The sequence below is a fragment of the Perognathus longimembris genome, chromosome 25 (assembly GCF_023159225.1).
Source record: "Perognathus longimembris pacificus isolate PPM17 chromosome 25, ASM2315922v1, whole genome shotgun sequence".
Lineage (NCBI taxonomy): Eukaryota > Metazoa > Chordata > Mammalia > Rodentia > Heteromyidae > Perognathus > Perognathus longimembris.
Genome location: NC_063185.1, coordinates 18,316,518 through 18,328,972, shown reverse-complemented (window position 1 = coordinate 18,328,972; position 12,455 = coordinate 18,316,518). Strand labels below are relative to the sequence as shown.

Here is a 12,455-nt window from a genome sequence, read left to right as displayed (position 1 = left end):
CGTGGGTGACAGGTGTTTGGCAGGAGGGGTTCCTAATGCCCATCTCCCCCTGGGGAACAAGGGCAACTGAAGGAGCTGCTCGGCCCCAAGCAATCCCAAAAGTTCACCTCAGCCTGGACCAAAACGCCCCGTGGAGAGAGGGCGCGCCCCTTGCGTGTGGCCCCCCCACGAGACCGTCCTCACCCACGAGGCCCACGCGGCGTCGTGGCCCAGGCCGGCCGGGCGTCCAGATGGGATCTCACCAGCAAACACCCGGCCCCACGGAACACGGGCGGGGGGGGAGGGACGCGGGAGGAGGACGCCCGGAGGTCTGGGATCCGCAGCCCGGGACGGTAGACCGGCGGGGCCGGAAAAGGGAAGAAGGATGCTCCGCGTGGGATCCGTGTGCGGCTCCGCGTGGGATCCGTGTGCGGCTCCGCGCCGACCCCGCCCTCGCCGCCCGGGGGGGGGGGGCGCGAAGAACAAACGCGGGTGCTGGGGCCGAGCCCCCCCCGATCTCGAGGCCGGTCCTTCCTCAGCGACGGCCCGGCTGGTCTGCGGGTCTCAACTCCTTCCAGTTCACCCCAAGCCCGCGCGTCCCGAGCCGTCTCCGAGCCCGGGGGCCCCGCGTGCGGGCGGGCGGGCGGGCGGGGGGGCGCGCGCCCTCGGGGACCCCCGGCCTCCCCGGCCTCCCCGCGCGCTCCGGAGGCACGGAGGGCTCCGCCCCAGGCTTGGTTTCCCCCCCACCGATAAGAAAACAACTCCGCGCCCGGCCTGCGGTTAACCCTTTCCCAGCCGCCCGCGTCCCCGCTCCCCAGCCCCGGCTGCGCACCCATCGCCCCCGCTCCGGGAGCCCCTTCCCCTCCGGGGGTGGAGGGGGGGCTCGGAGGGTTACCCCCCCACCCCCGATCCCCCCACCCTCCCCCCATCCCCTCCGCCCGGGCCAACGGGGCTGCTCGGGGGCGGAGCCGGCTCCTCCCGGGCTAACGGCCCCCAGCCTCTCCCCCCCTCCCCCCCGCCCCCCCCCCCGCCCCTCCCCGCCCTCCTCCATCCCGGGGCGGGGCGTCTCCGGCCGGGCCGGGCTGCTCGGGGCCGCGCGGCGCGGCGGCCTCCAGACGCGCCGCCACCGCCGCGGGGCCGGGGCCGGGGCCGGCGAGCCGGGAGCCGAGGGAGCGCGGACGCCGAGCGGGCTCGCCGCGATGCCCGGGGGCGCGGGCGCCGCCCGGCTCTGCCCGCTGGCGCTGCTGCTGCCGCTGCTGCTGCCGCCGGCGGGGGCGCGGGCGCCGGGCCGGGCGCGCGGTAAGCGGCCGGGGCCGCCGGGCAGGGGCGAGGGGGGGAGCGGGAGGGCCGAGGGTGGGGGGGGGTCTGGGGGACCCGGGAGTCGCCTGCAGGCCCGGGGGGGGGGGAGTGGGGGCGCCGGGACCGCGACCCCGGGCTCGGTGGTTCCCGCGTCGCGCGCGCGCGTGGGGGAGGCGAGGGCCGCGCCCCGGCTGGTCCTCCCCGCTGCTCCCCGGGGTTCCCACGGCCCCGCATCCTGACCCGTCCCGGGGCCGCGCTCGCCGGCCGTGCACCCCGCCCCGCGCCCAACCCGCCCCGCGCATCCCTCCCTCGCCTCCGGCCCCCGCGGCCCCGGCGAGCGCGCGTGCCGGGCGCGTGCAAAAGAGGGGTGCAAAACCAGGCGTCCGTCCGGGAGGCGGGCGGGCCGGGGGTGGGGTGGGGGGGTGGGTAGATCCCCCCGATCCCCCCCACACACACACCGGGTCTCTCCGGGTGTGGCCTACCGGGGACCTTTACCTTCCACGCACGCGCCCATGGCACCGTTGGTAAACTGAGGCACGCAGCGGGAAAGCAGATGCTTAGAGCTATGTCTGTGCTGAGGGGCCCTGCTGGCGCTGGAAACCAGAGCCCTCCAGCCCGGCCGACGTCCGCCCGGGAGCTGCCTCAGTTTCCACACCTGTGAAGCAAGGAGGTTGGCCTCCAGCTGTCCAGCTTGCCTGGTGATGGTGTCCGTCCGTCCTTCCTTCCTTCCTTCCTTCCTTCCTTCCTTCCTTCCTTCCTTCCTTCCTTCCTTCCTTCCTTCCTCCCTCCCTCCCTCCCTCCCTCCCTCCCTCCCTCTGCAAATCTGGCCCGAGAGGGCCGGGTGGGGGCTGGGCATGCCGTCCCCCCCCTCCCTGGGGTGGAGGGGAATATCCCTGGGACTAGCAGGGTCCCCCTGGCAGCGCCTCCCAAAGGAGAAAAGCCTGGAGAAGGGGAAGGGAAAACCAGCAGCTGCTAGAAGCACAGATCGGGACACCCGGAGGCCTGGGCCCAGAGGGCCTGCCCTTGGATGGAGCACCCGGAAAGGGGTGGGGGGGGGCATCAGAAGAGTGATAATTTGCCATTGCTCTGAATGATTTGGGGTGTTCTTTCCATATGTTCCTATAAATGTGTATTGATAGCATTGCAAACATGCATTTGTGTTCTGCATTTGGTACTTGGCGTGTCCCACGTTCTCCATTCCGGTGAAGCTGGGTAAAAGGAGTCATTACTGGAAGTAACTGGCGTTGATGGAGAAGTCCCAGTCTCAGTGGCTCAGAAGCAGGGGCATGGGGGTGAAACAACGTAATATTGGTTATCTTTCTATTGTCCTCAGCATCGCTTGTCCTCCTGCCTCAGAAACTCACAGTGAATGCATCACATCACAAAGCATAGGAGTTTTTGTTTTCTGTGCGTGTGTATACTAGTACTGGGGCTTGAACTCAGGGCCTTGCACTCTAGTTTGGATCACAGTTGGCGCTCTACCCACGAACCAGGCTTCCGCTCTGGCTTTTTTTGCTGGTTAATTGGAAATAGGTACTTCTTGGATATGTCCGCCCAGGCTGGCTTTGATCTTCTGATCCTTAGATCTCAGCCTCCTGAGTATCCTGGATTATAGGTATGAGCGCCCTTAAGATTTGAGTCAGTAGCACATAAACAGCCAAAGGTAATTTTTGCCTGGATAAATCAAGACCCACAGGAGAAATTGCCAAACTGCTCCAACACTGACACTGAGAAGACATCTTGCCTTATTTCCAACTCCTTTGTTGGTGGTGGGGCTTGAACTCAGGGCCTGGGCTCTGTCTCTGAGCTTTTCGCTCAAGGCTAGCGCTGTATACCACTTTGAGCCGGAGGGCCACTTCGGGTTTTCAGGTAGTTTATTGGAGATAAGAGTCTCCTGGACTTTCCTGCCTGGTCTGGCTTCGATCTGTGATCCTTCGATCTCAGCCTCCTGAGTAGCTAGGATGATAGGCGTGAGCCACTGGCTCCTAGCTATTTCCAATTTTTGAGGGTTTCTTAAACTGTGCTATATGCCTCTGTTTTTGAGACTTGGAATTACTTTTTGTGTTTATAAATATCATTTAACTCCTTTAAATACTACACTAAGGATCCCATAGCTCCTTTTTGTTGGAAAGGACCAGGACTTACTGGAGCCGCTGGTCAGGGTTGGGCTGTTGGTGGAGGCTTGTCTTCAGATGGTTTGCACTCAGGGTGCGTGCTCTGCGGCGCCTTCAGCGAATCTGCAGCGTTTTCACTTCCTTTTCTTGCAAAGGAGAAATCCTCGTTTGCACGCGGGCGTGAGGAGGAAGGAGAAGTAGGGAGTGAGATTAGTCAGGACAGTTGAGAAGGGAGTCACCCGTGAGAGGCTGGAGCGCTTTGCTGGGTAGGAAGCCAGTTCATAGCGACTCTAGTAAATATGGCTGTCCTTGTGGATGTGAAGGCCCCCTGGGAACTGGGCCTTTGGGGAAGATACCTGGAACCCCCTCCTTCTCTTCCTGTCCACCGGTGGCAGCCCCCCATGGCTCCTACACCCCCTGCCCCCCCCCCCCAGCAGACACAGTGAGCTTTGTGCAAACATAACACAGATCCGATTACTGTCTTCGAAACCTCCAGTGCCTGCTAGGTCTATCTATAATGATATCCAGACACAGGGCTTGCCCGAGGCGCGCTCAGGCCCCAGGGCTGGCTGTCTGGCCGCGTCTCTGGTCCGGCTCGCTCCATCTTGGGCGTGTCCCCTCTACTCAGGCTGCAGCACCTGTCTCCTCTTCCCCCCGGGGCGCTCCCTCCTTCCGGTCCCTTAGGCTTGGATTAACCTGCGTCGGGGGCCCCCGGCCTGTCCCGGGTGCACCGGGTGCTTCCGGGGAGCCCCACGGACTGGGTTTTCTGAGGCAGTGACTGCAGCAGGCACCTGCGGTGCGGGTTTCGGGGCTCCCATGGCTGCGTGTCTTGTGTTGGCAGGAGGAGGTGAAGAAGGCATACTTCCGCTCCAGCATGAACTCGTAATACCTCAGTGGAAGATTCTAGAAAGCCCCTCCAAAGACAAGGTAAGGCTCACAAGCTCCCTTGCCCAGAGGCAGGGGTGGACCGCGCGGTCGCTCAGGGCTCCGGCTTTGACCGCAGGCCTAGGTCACAGCCACGAGGGTAGGCTTAGCCCGGATCCTCCACGCGTGTGGGACATGGAGACCTCAGACGGGACTTTCCTTCACCAAGTGTGGCCAGTTCTCAGAACATTCCCCAAGGTTATTCATAGAGGAAATGAAAACTCGAGTGCAAGTGGCATGGCGTGCCAACAATCCTCTGTCTCTCCTTCTCTCGCCCTTTCCTCCTTCTCTTCCACTCTCTCCCCGGCTTTCTCTCTCTTTCGGTGCTTGTCCTGGGACTTGAACTCAGAGCCGGGGTGCTGTCCCTGAGTTCCTTCACTCAAGGCTGGCCCTCTGCCACTTTGAGCCACAGCGCCACTTGTGGCTTTCTGGTGGTTAATTCGAGATAAGAGTCTCACAGACTTTCCAGCGTGGGCTGGCTTTGAACCATGATCCTCAGATCTCAGTCTCCCAGGTAGTTAGGATGACAGGCGTGAGCCACTAGTGGCGGCTGTGAGGAAATCACTTTTGATTGGGGTTCATTAAATAATCTCAGTGGTATTTTTGCACTGCACAACATGTAGTGGGAGGAAAAGGGATAGTTAAACTTTCTTTTTGAGACAGGGTCTCGTGTGTGTGCGTGCGTGTGTGTGTGTGTGTGTGTGTGTGTGTGTGTGTGTGTGTCGGTCTGTCCATCCATGTCTAGCTAAATATTTTATTCAGGGTCTTGTGCTTGCTAGCCAGGCTCTCTACCACCCCTTTTTCCTTTAGTTACTTTTCAGATAAGGTCTTGGGCTTTTGACCAGAGCTGATCTTAGTCTGTGAACCATTCTCCTGCGTCTCCCATGGCTGGGATCACGGGTGTGTGCACCACACCTGACAAGAGTCTCCACGCTCCCCACCCCACCCCCGTTTGGAATGGGGGACTAGGCAAGTTCTCTACCGTAGACTATTTCAAAGAAGATTCAGGGTCAGGGGCTGGGGATATGGCCTAGTGGCAAGAGTGCTCGCCTCGTATACATGAGGCCCAGGGCTCAATTCCCCAGCACCACATATACAGAAAACAGCCAGAAGTGTCTCAAGTGGTCGAGTGCTAGCCTTGAGCAAAAAGAAGCCAGGGACAGTGCTCAGGCCCTGAGTCCAAGCCCCAGGACTGGCAAAAAAAAAAAAAAGAAGATTCAGGGTCAGCACCTAAGATTGGGGAATGTATCAGAAAGTCTTACCTTCCGGCTTTGGAGCCAGATTATGAGCAACGTGCACAGGTGTTACCAGGGGGCTGGGGAAGGCGGGGGAAATGTTACTCTGTACTCTCAGAGAAGACCTGTGTGTCTACCAGTGTTCTTCCTGCTTCTGGTTTTTACTGCTCAAAGGTGATGAAATGCCTGTGTGATAGACTTTGTACTTCATAAAGAAGTTGTGTTTCCTCATTTACCAGCTAGGTCTTAGCGTGGTGCTCACATCTGTAATCAATCCTAGCTACTTGGGAGGCTGAGATCTGAGGATCGTAGATCAAAGCCAGCCCAAGCAGGGAATTCTGTGAGACTTTTTTTGGGGGGTCAGTCATAGGGCTTGAGTTTGTGGTCTGGACGTGTCACTGAGCTCTTTCACTCAAGGCTGCTGCCCTACCACTTTGAACCACAGTGCCAGTTCCTCTGTGAGACTCTTAGCTCCAGTTAACCACGAAAAAACCAGAAGTAGTTGAACTACTACACTCAGTGGGAGGGCTTGGTATCTGACATCCCTTGGTTCAAAAGGACCTGATTATTGGGCTGCATGCATGAGCAAAAGGCCTGCAAGAGAGAAACACATCATGAATGACTTCAGATTTTGTGGCTTTGGAGTCTGGAAAGATGATCGGAGAAGAGAAATATCCAGAATATAAACACGTCCCCAAATGTTCCGGTTTGGTTTTACTAAGGGAGAATGAACAAATAAAATTGCAGGACAACTCTAACCAAGGAACCTTTTGCCCTAAAAAGTAGGAAAGACTTAGAATAGCATCAGGAAAAGTCTAGACAGATGAATGGATGGCTATTATTATTATTATTATTTTTAAAATGGCTATCTTGGCTAGGTTAGCTCACCATTCTTGTGTAAGGAACAGATCGGATGCTTTTTATAGCGGCTCCTTTGTCCCTCCGTTGTGGGTATCCTCAGGAAGAGCCCAAGCAACAAAACTCAGGAGCAGATCCTGCCTTTGTCCCCAGCCATTGTCTGGCTAGAACGTGGGCACTTGTAGTCTGTTGAATGGTTAGCACAGTGCCTGGCACCATACACATTTTGTCGAATGAATAAATGAATGACAGAGAGGGAGAGAGAGAGAGAGAGAGAGAGAGAGAGAGAGAGAGAGAGAGAGAGAAATGCCAGTCAAAGCTAGATTTCACTCTGTTTTCTTAAGTTCACTTATGTAATTCATTCATTTACTAAACACAAATGGAGCCAGGCACCAGTGGCTTCATCTGTAATCCTAGCTCCTCGGGAGGCTGAGATGTGAGGCTGGTGGTTCAGAGCCAGCTAGGGAAGGAAAGTAAATGTGACTCTAAACTCCAAAGAACTGCCAAAAAGTTGGAAGTGGAGGTATAGACTCCAGGGGCGGAGTTCCAGCTTTGAGTAAAAAAACTAAGGGGGCCCTGAGTTCAAGCCCCAGTACCTACACAAAAATAAGCAAGCAAGCAAATAAATGCACACACACACACTAATTAAACACTGACACTATAGTAACTGCTAACACTCGATAGTAAGGATGCAAATGGACAGGGCAGGTGTGCAGTGCTCTCTGGAGCCGAATCTATCATAGCCCTGAAGAGAAAGGAAGGGCTCTGTAGCCTTCTGTAGAGAGTGCTAGCAGCTGGTTACCACACACACACACACACACACACACACACACACACACACACACACACACACACGAGCTGCTCAATGGCGCAGAGCAGGGTGTTGGCCTGAGGTGTCCCAGCACCTTCCAGCACAGAGAACGGCTTTGGGATTAGCCACCAAAAATAACCATTAGCGCTCAAGTTGCAGCTATGTCTCTTTGGAGGAGACAGCAGAGTGCTTAGATTGTGTCACTGTCCCTCCTCATGGCTGTCACATGGCTGCCTCTGTCTTGGGTTGGGAATTCTACCAGCTCTCTTGATGGGCGCTGTTTGTCAGAGGCTAGTGGGGACGTGTCCCTCTGTGGCTCTCTGCAAAACCAGGCCCAGTCCCTGAAACCCACCCTTCCTTCCTTCCTTCCTTCCTTCCTTCCTTCCTTCCTTCCTTCCTTCCTTCCTTCCTTCCTTCCTTCCTTCCTTCCTCCCTCCCTCCCTCCCTCCCTCCCTCCCTTCCTTCCTTTCTTCTTCCCTCCCACCCTTCCTCCCTCCCTCCTTCTCTTCTTACACCTTCCCTCCCTCCCTTTCTGTTCCTGTACTAGGTCTTGAACTCACAGCCTGGGTGCTGTCCCTTAGCCTCTCTCTCAAGGCTAGGCCTCTACCATTTGAGCCACCACAGCTCCAGTTCCAAGTTTTTTGGTTAACTGGAGATAAGAGTTTCACAGACTTTGCTGTTGGGGTTGTCTATACAAATAGCAGTCCTCAGATCCCAGCCTTGTGGGAGTAGGTAGGGTTATAAGCATGAGCCTTCAGCACTGGGCAGTATTTTGAACCCTGGATGCATCATCTTCCCAAGACTTGGTACCAGTTTAAATTCTGTGGTAGGGTTCAAGGTTGCCCATTTTCCTACCTTCTCCTTGCCTTCAGACGTACAGATTCCAATCTTTCCCCTTTGGTTTTGTGGATGGTGTCATTTGTGCTGTACTTTTGAAGTTCTTTTTTTTTGGCCAGTCCTGGGGCTTAGACTCAGGACCTGAGCACTGTCCCTGGCTTCTTTTTGCTCAAGGCTAGCACTCTGCCACTTGAGCCACAGCGTAACTTCTGGCCATTTTCTGCATATGTGGTGCTGGGGAATTGAACCCAGGGCCTCATGTATACAAGACAAGCACTCTTGCCACTGGGCCATATCCCCAGCCCCTGTGCTGTGCTTTTGAGAGGACTCATGGAACAGTTGTGATGTCAGACATAGTTTCCATGCTTTCTCTGTGTGTGTGTGTGTGTGTGTGTGTGTGTGTGTGTGTGTGCGTGTTTGACCCAGGCTTTTGTGTAATCCAAAGTTGAACCTGTAGTTTTTCAGTCCTGGCCTTCCAAGGCTGGGATTACAGGAATACATCACCATGCTCCTTTCATGTATCTCCAGTGCTCTGGGCGTAGAGCATCTTTAACTCACTAGAAAGACTGCTTGTGTTAAAATATAGCTACTTCTGGGCTTATGAAACTGCAGCTTAAGGTGCTCTTAGTTACTGCGGCTGAAGTGACTGGAGTTTCCAAACTGAGGGCCAAAACAATATACTAATATAAGAACACATTCTGAAGAGATCCCCCTTTTATCTTACAAATGGTAGCCAACATTTTATTGAGCGATACACTGTTCACACTCATCTCATTTAATCCTTACAGGGTCGACTATTATTATTGTTGTTGTTGTTATTATTATTCTCAGTATCACAAAAGGAAACACATGATCACAAGTGTTGGCTCCAGGTCTGACACCCCCCTGCCCCCCAGGAGATTCCTCTCACTAGACCACACACAGGCAGCCTTGGCGGACGAGCTCAGCCTCAAGCTCCTTTCGCCTGCTGGGAAGGGGGAGAGGATGGGGGGGGGGGATTGAGGTCATTTCATGCCTGGTCCGGAAGTGCAGTTGCCCTGGTGTGACTGGCTTCCGGTGGCCGGTCCCCGGTGGCCGGTCCCCGGTGCCCGTCGGGGCGCTTCAGTCCCTGCCTTCAAGGAGCTCATTCTCTTGTGTTGTTCTTCCTTCCAGCATCCCTTGGCGGCTGAGCTCAGGGTGACGGCCCAGGGCGCTGAGCTGATCCTGGACTTGGAGAAGAACGAGTAAGTCAGCTCCTTCCTCCTTTGTCGGCATTGAAACCACGACCGCGCATGTCAGCGCCGGATGCAGGTGCCCCTGTGTGGGAAGGAAGTGGTTCTTGGAGCTGACCCCCCCCAAGTTCTCAATCCTTGCTCCCTTTGTGGGAGCATCTTACAAGGACAGAGGGGTGGTTTTTAATTATTATTTTTTTAATTGGCTCTGGATTTGCTGAGATGGCTGGACTGCTTTAATGGTCTGCTCCGATTTCCTCAGGCTACATTTCCGGTGTCTGGTGTGTGTGTGTGTGTGTGTGTGTGTGCGTGTGTGTGTGTGTGTGTGTGTGCGTGTAAGGGAGGGGAAGCCTGGAGGCTGCTGCCTTTCCAGTTCCTGAACCCATGATCCCGAGGACGAGCGTTGTCAGCAGAAACCCGGGCTGCTTCCCTCGCCTTGCCTCGTGCGTTTGCGTTTAGGGTGCCGAGCCCCGGCCCAGAAACGTCTCCATGCTGATTTTCCATCAAGAATGGGTGCAGCCAGCCACGGCCGGCTCAGGCCTGTCATCCTAACCGGAGGCTGAGGATCACGGTTCAAAGCCAGCCTGGGCAGGAGGGTCTGCGCGGCTCTTCTTGCCAGCTCAGAAAGCTGCGAGCGGAGGCCGTGCAGCTCCAGCGGTGGCTTCCAGCCGAACAGCCGAGGGACGGCGGCCAGGTTCTGAGTCCCAGCTCCAGTCCCAACGGGGGGGGGGGGGGGGAGTGTTTCGTATCTCGATTCAGGTCACCGGGGGGTGCTAGGCATGGGGCAAGGCTGGGATGTCCGGGAGGCGGGAATGGCTGCGTGGCTCCCATGCCAGGGAGAATGTCACTCGTGGCGCCTCTCCTCTGGAGTCCAGCCGGCCTTTCACTGGTTTGGGGAACGGCTGCTCCCTCCCTCTTGCGTTGGTTTCTCCTCCCTGGGTGTCCTGTGATCATACAAGAAAAGGCCCCCCGAGGGGCTGTTCCTGGCCGTCCGTCCCGGAGACCCGCGCTGACCCCGGCCGGTCCCCCGCCTGTCGGCTCTTGCTGAAACGCTTCCTGAGCTCGTCCAGCTGTCTCTGTCTCGCTCAGGTCTGCAGCGGAGCCCGCGGGCCCTGAGCTCCCGCCGCTCACCCCACGTGGCCCCTCGGGCAGATCTTTCGAGAGTGGGTCCGTGGAGTGCCCTTCCCTCCTTTTTTGGAATTAGGGCAGAAGAGCGGGGAAGGAAAAATGAATATCAGTACTTGCGTGTGGTGTCACGCGCCTGTGGTCCCGGCCACGTGGGAGGCTGAGGTTGACCTGAGGATCACAGTTCAAGGCCAGCCTCAGGCAGAAGAAAACAAAAGCTTGTGAAACCCCATTTCAACAGAAACAGCGAGATGTGGTAGCACGATCTGCCATCCCAGCTCTGGTGGGAAATGGAAAATAGGAGGATGGAGGGGGAAATGGTGGAGAGCTTATCTTAAAAATAATCACAGTGAAAACAGGCTGAGGCCTTGGCTCGAGCGGTGCCGTGCTGGCCTAAGCAAGCACGCACAAAGCCCCTGGTTCAAGCTTCAGGGCTGCCAAGACAAAATACTAATCACACCAGCCGCTGCCCTGGCAGGCAGAGGAGGCAGAAGCTTCAACGCAGACAGGGCGAGACCCTTGTGTAAAACCACACAGCGGGTGATGCGGTGTGTGCGTGTGAGAGTAGGCATAGGGAATTGCTGGTCTTCTTGGCTTGGGTCTAGAGTCGCGGAAGGTGACCTCGGGCAGCTTGTGGAATCTTCTGGAAGGTCTGTGGGTGTACTCACTGGTGAAGTGGGGATAGGAGGGGTTGTGAGAGTCTGAGGTTGAGCTTTCCAACCCAGGCCCCGAGGTCCAGGAGTCTCCAATTAGATCCGGCCACCTTAAGAGACAAGGTGAAGGCAGGGAAAGGAGCTTGGTGTCATGGTAGCCGCAGGAAGTTAGTAGACGGCATCAATCATCTTCTGGGATGTAGACGGTGGCTTCAGGGTAACCGGGGACAATTGGGGGTGGGGTGAGAAAGGTAAACTGAGTTCTAACAGTCACCTTAGCCATGGGGTCTTTGCCCATGGAGAATTGTTATCACTTTTTTTTTTTAATTTCCTGGACTTGGAGAGTGTAAAGGTGGAGCTTTTGATTCTTTTCTTCTGAAGATAGTGTCTGTGGGCGGGGAGTAATGCGAATCCTGACTGTTCTCTTCCTTCCTAAAGCCAGTGGCGATTGCGGGAGTTAGCTGTGGTAAAGCGTAGCTCAGCCTGCCCGGCGGTTACGGGCTCACTGGCGGGGCCCGCGGGGAGGCTGCGGTGTGATCTTTATTGCCCCACGCTGAGCTCCCGGGGGCTGCCCAGATGTGGTCCCATTGTCTGCTGCCGGATTGCAGCTCTCCGCTAGACTTGGCAGAGGGCAGGGGGGTTCTGAGACTATGAGAATGGAAGCCCTGTGACCTCCCCAGGTGTCCCAAGGGCCTGCTTCTTGCTCTTTGCATCCAAATCTGGCCTATTTTTTTTTCCTTTGTTTGTTTTTGAACATGTGTTAGTGAGTGGAACTCCAGTTGCGCATGACATCCGGCTGCGTTTCTTTCTCCCGGCCTCCTCATTCACTGTGTAAGCTGAGTCCAGACTCAAAACAGCTCTGAGGGTAGTGGGGGGGGGGGCAGCAAGGCCTTTCTGAGGTTTTCAAGTGGCTGTTTCTGTAATCCCCTGATAGCTGCGAGGAGACCAGCCCTGGTCTGTGATTTCTCAATGCTATTTCTTAACCTTCTCAGCCAATTCCATCATTCTCAATCTACCCCAGGGCTGGCAGGAACATTCCAGGCACTGGTATAGGTACTTAGGGGTCAAGCTGAGATAAGACAGCTTTGGGAGGAGGGTGGGGGCAAAATACACACACACACACACACACACACACACACACGCACGCGCACACACACGCACGCACACGCATGCACACACACATCGCTCAGGGAGGGAGTTCACCATTTATGAATGGTGGTTTGGTTTGGGACGGGCCTGCCAGCTTTGATATTGATTGTTGATATCTGAGATGCATCCAGACCTGAATGATTGACCCATGGACGTGGCTGAGAGAGAGTTCCAAGGCGGTGGTAATGGCCAGGTTCAAAGGCCTCAGAGAGCCGGGTTCCAGTGGCTTAGGCCTGTAATCCTAGCTACTCAGGAGACTG

General features: G+C 56.4%; 1 protein-coding gene across 1 annotated transcript in view; it reads left to right on the top strand.

Moving 5' to 3' along the window:
• Positions 1–1,107: 1,107 nt before the first annotated feature.
• The window catches only part of Adam19 (ADAM metallopeptidase domain 19), a 54,571-nt gene continuing 43,223 nt past the window's right edge, over positions 1,108–12,455 (top strand). Inside the window, 3 exon segments of the mRNA XM_048333901.1 lie at positions 1,108–1,278; positions 4,234–4,319; positions 9,210–9,280. Coding sequence (XP_048189858.1) covers positions 1,179–1,278; positions 4,234–4,319; positions 9,210–9,280 — 257 coding nt within the window. The 5' untranslated portion in view covers positions 1,108–1,178.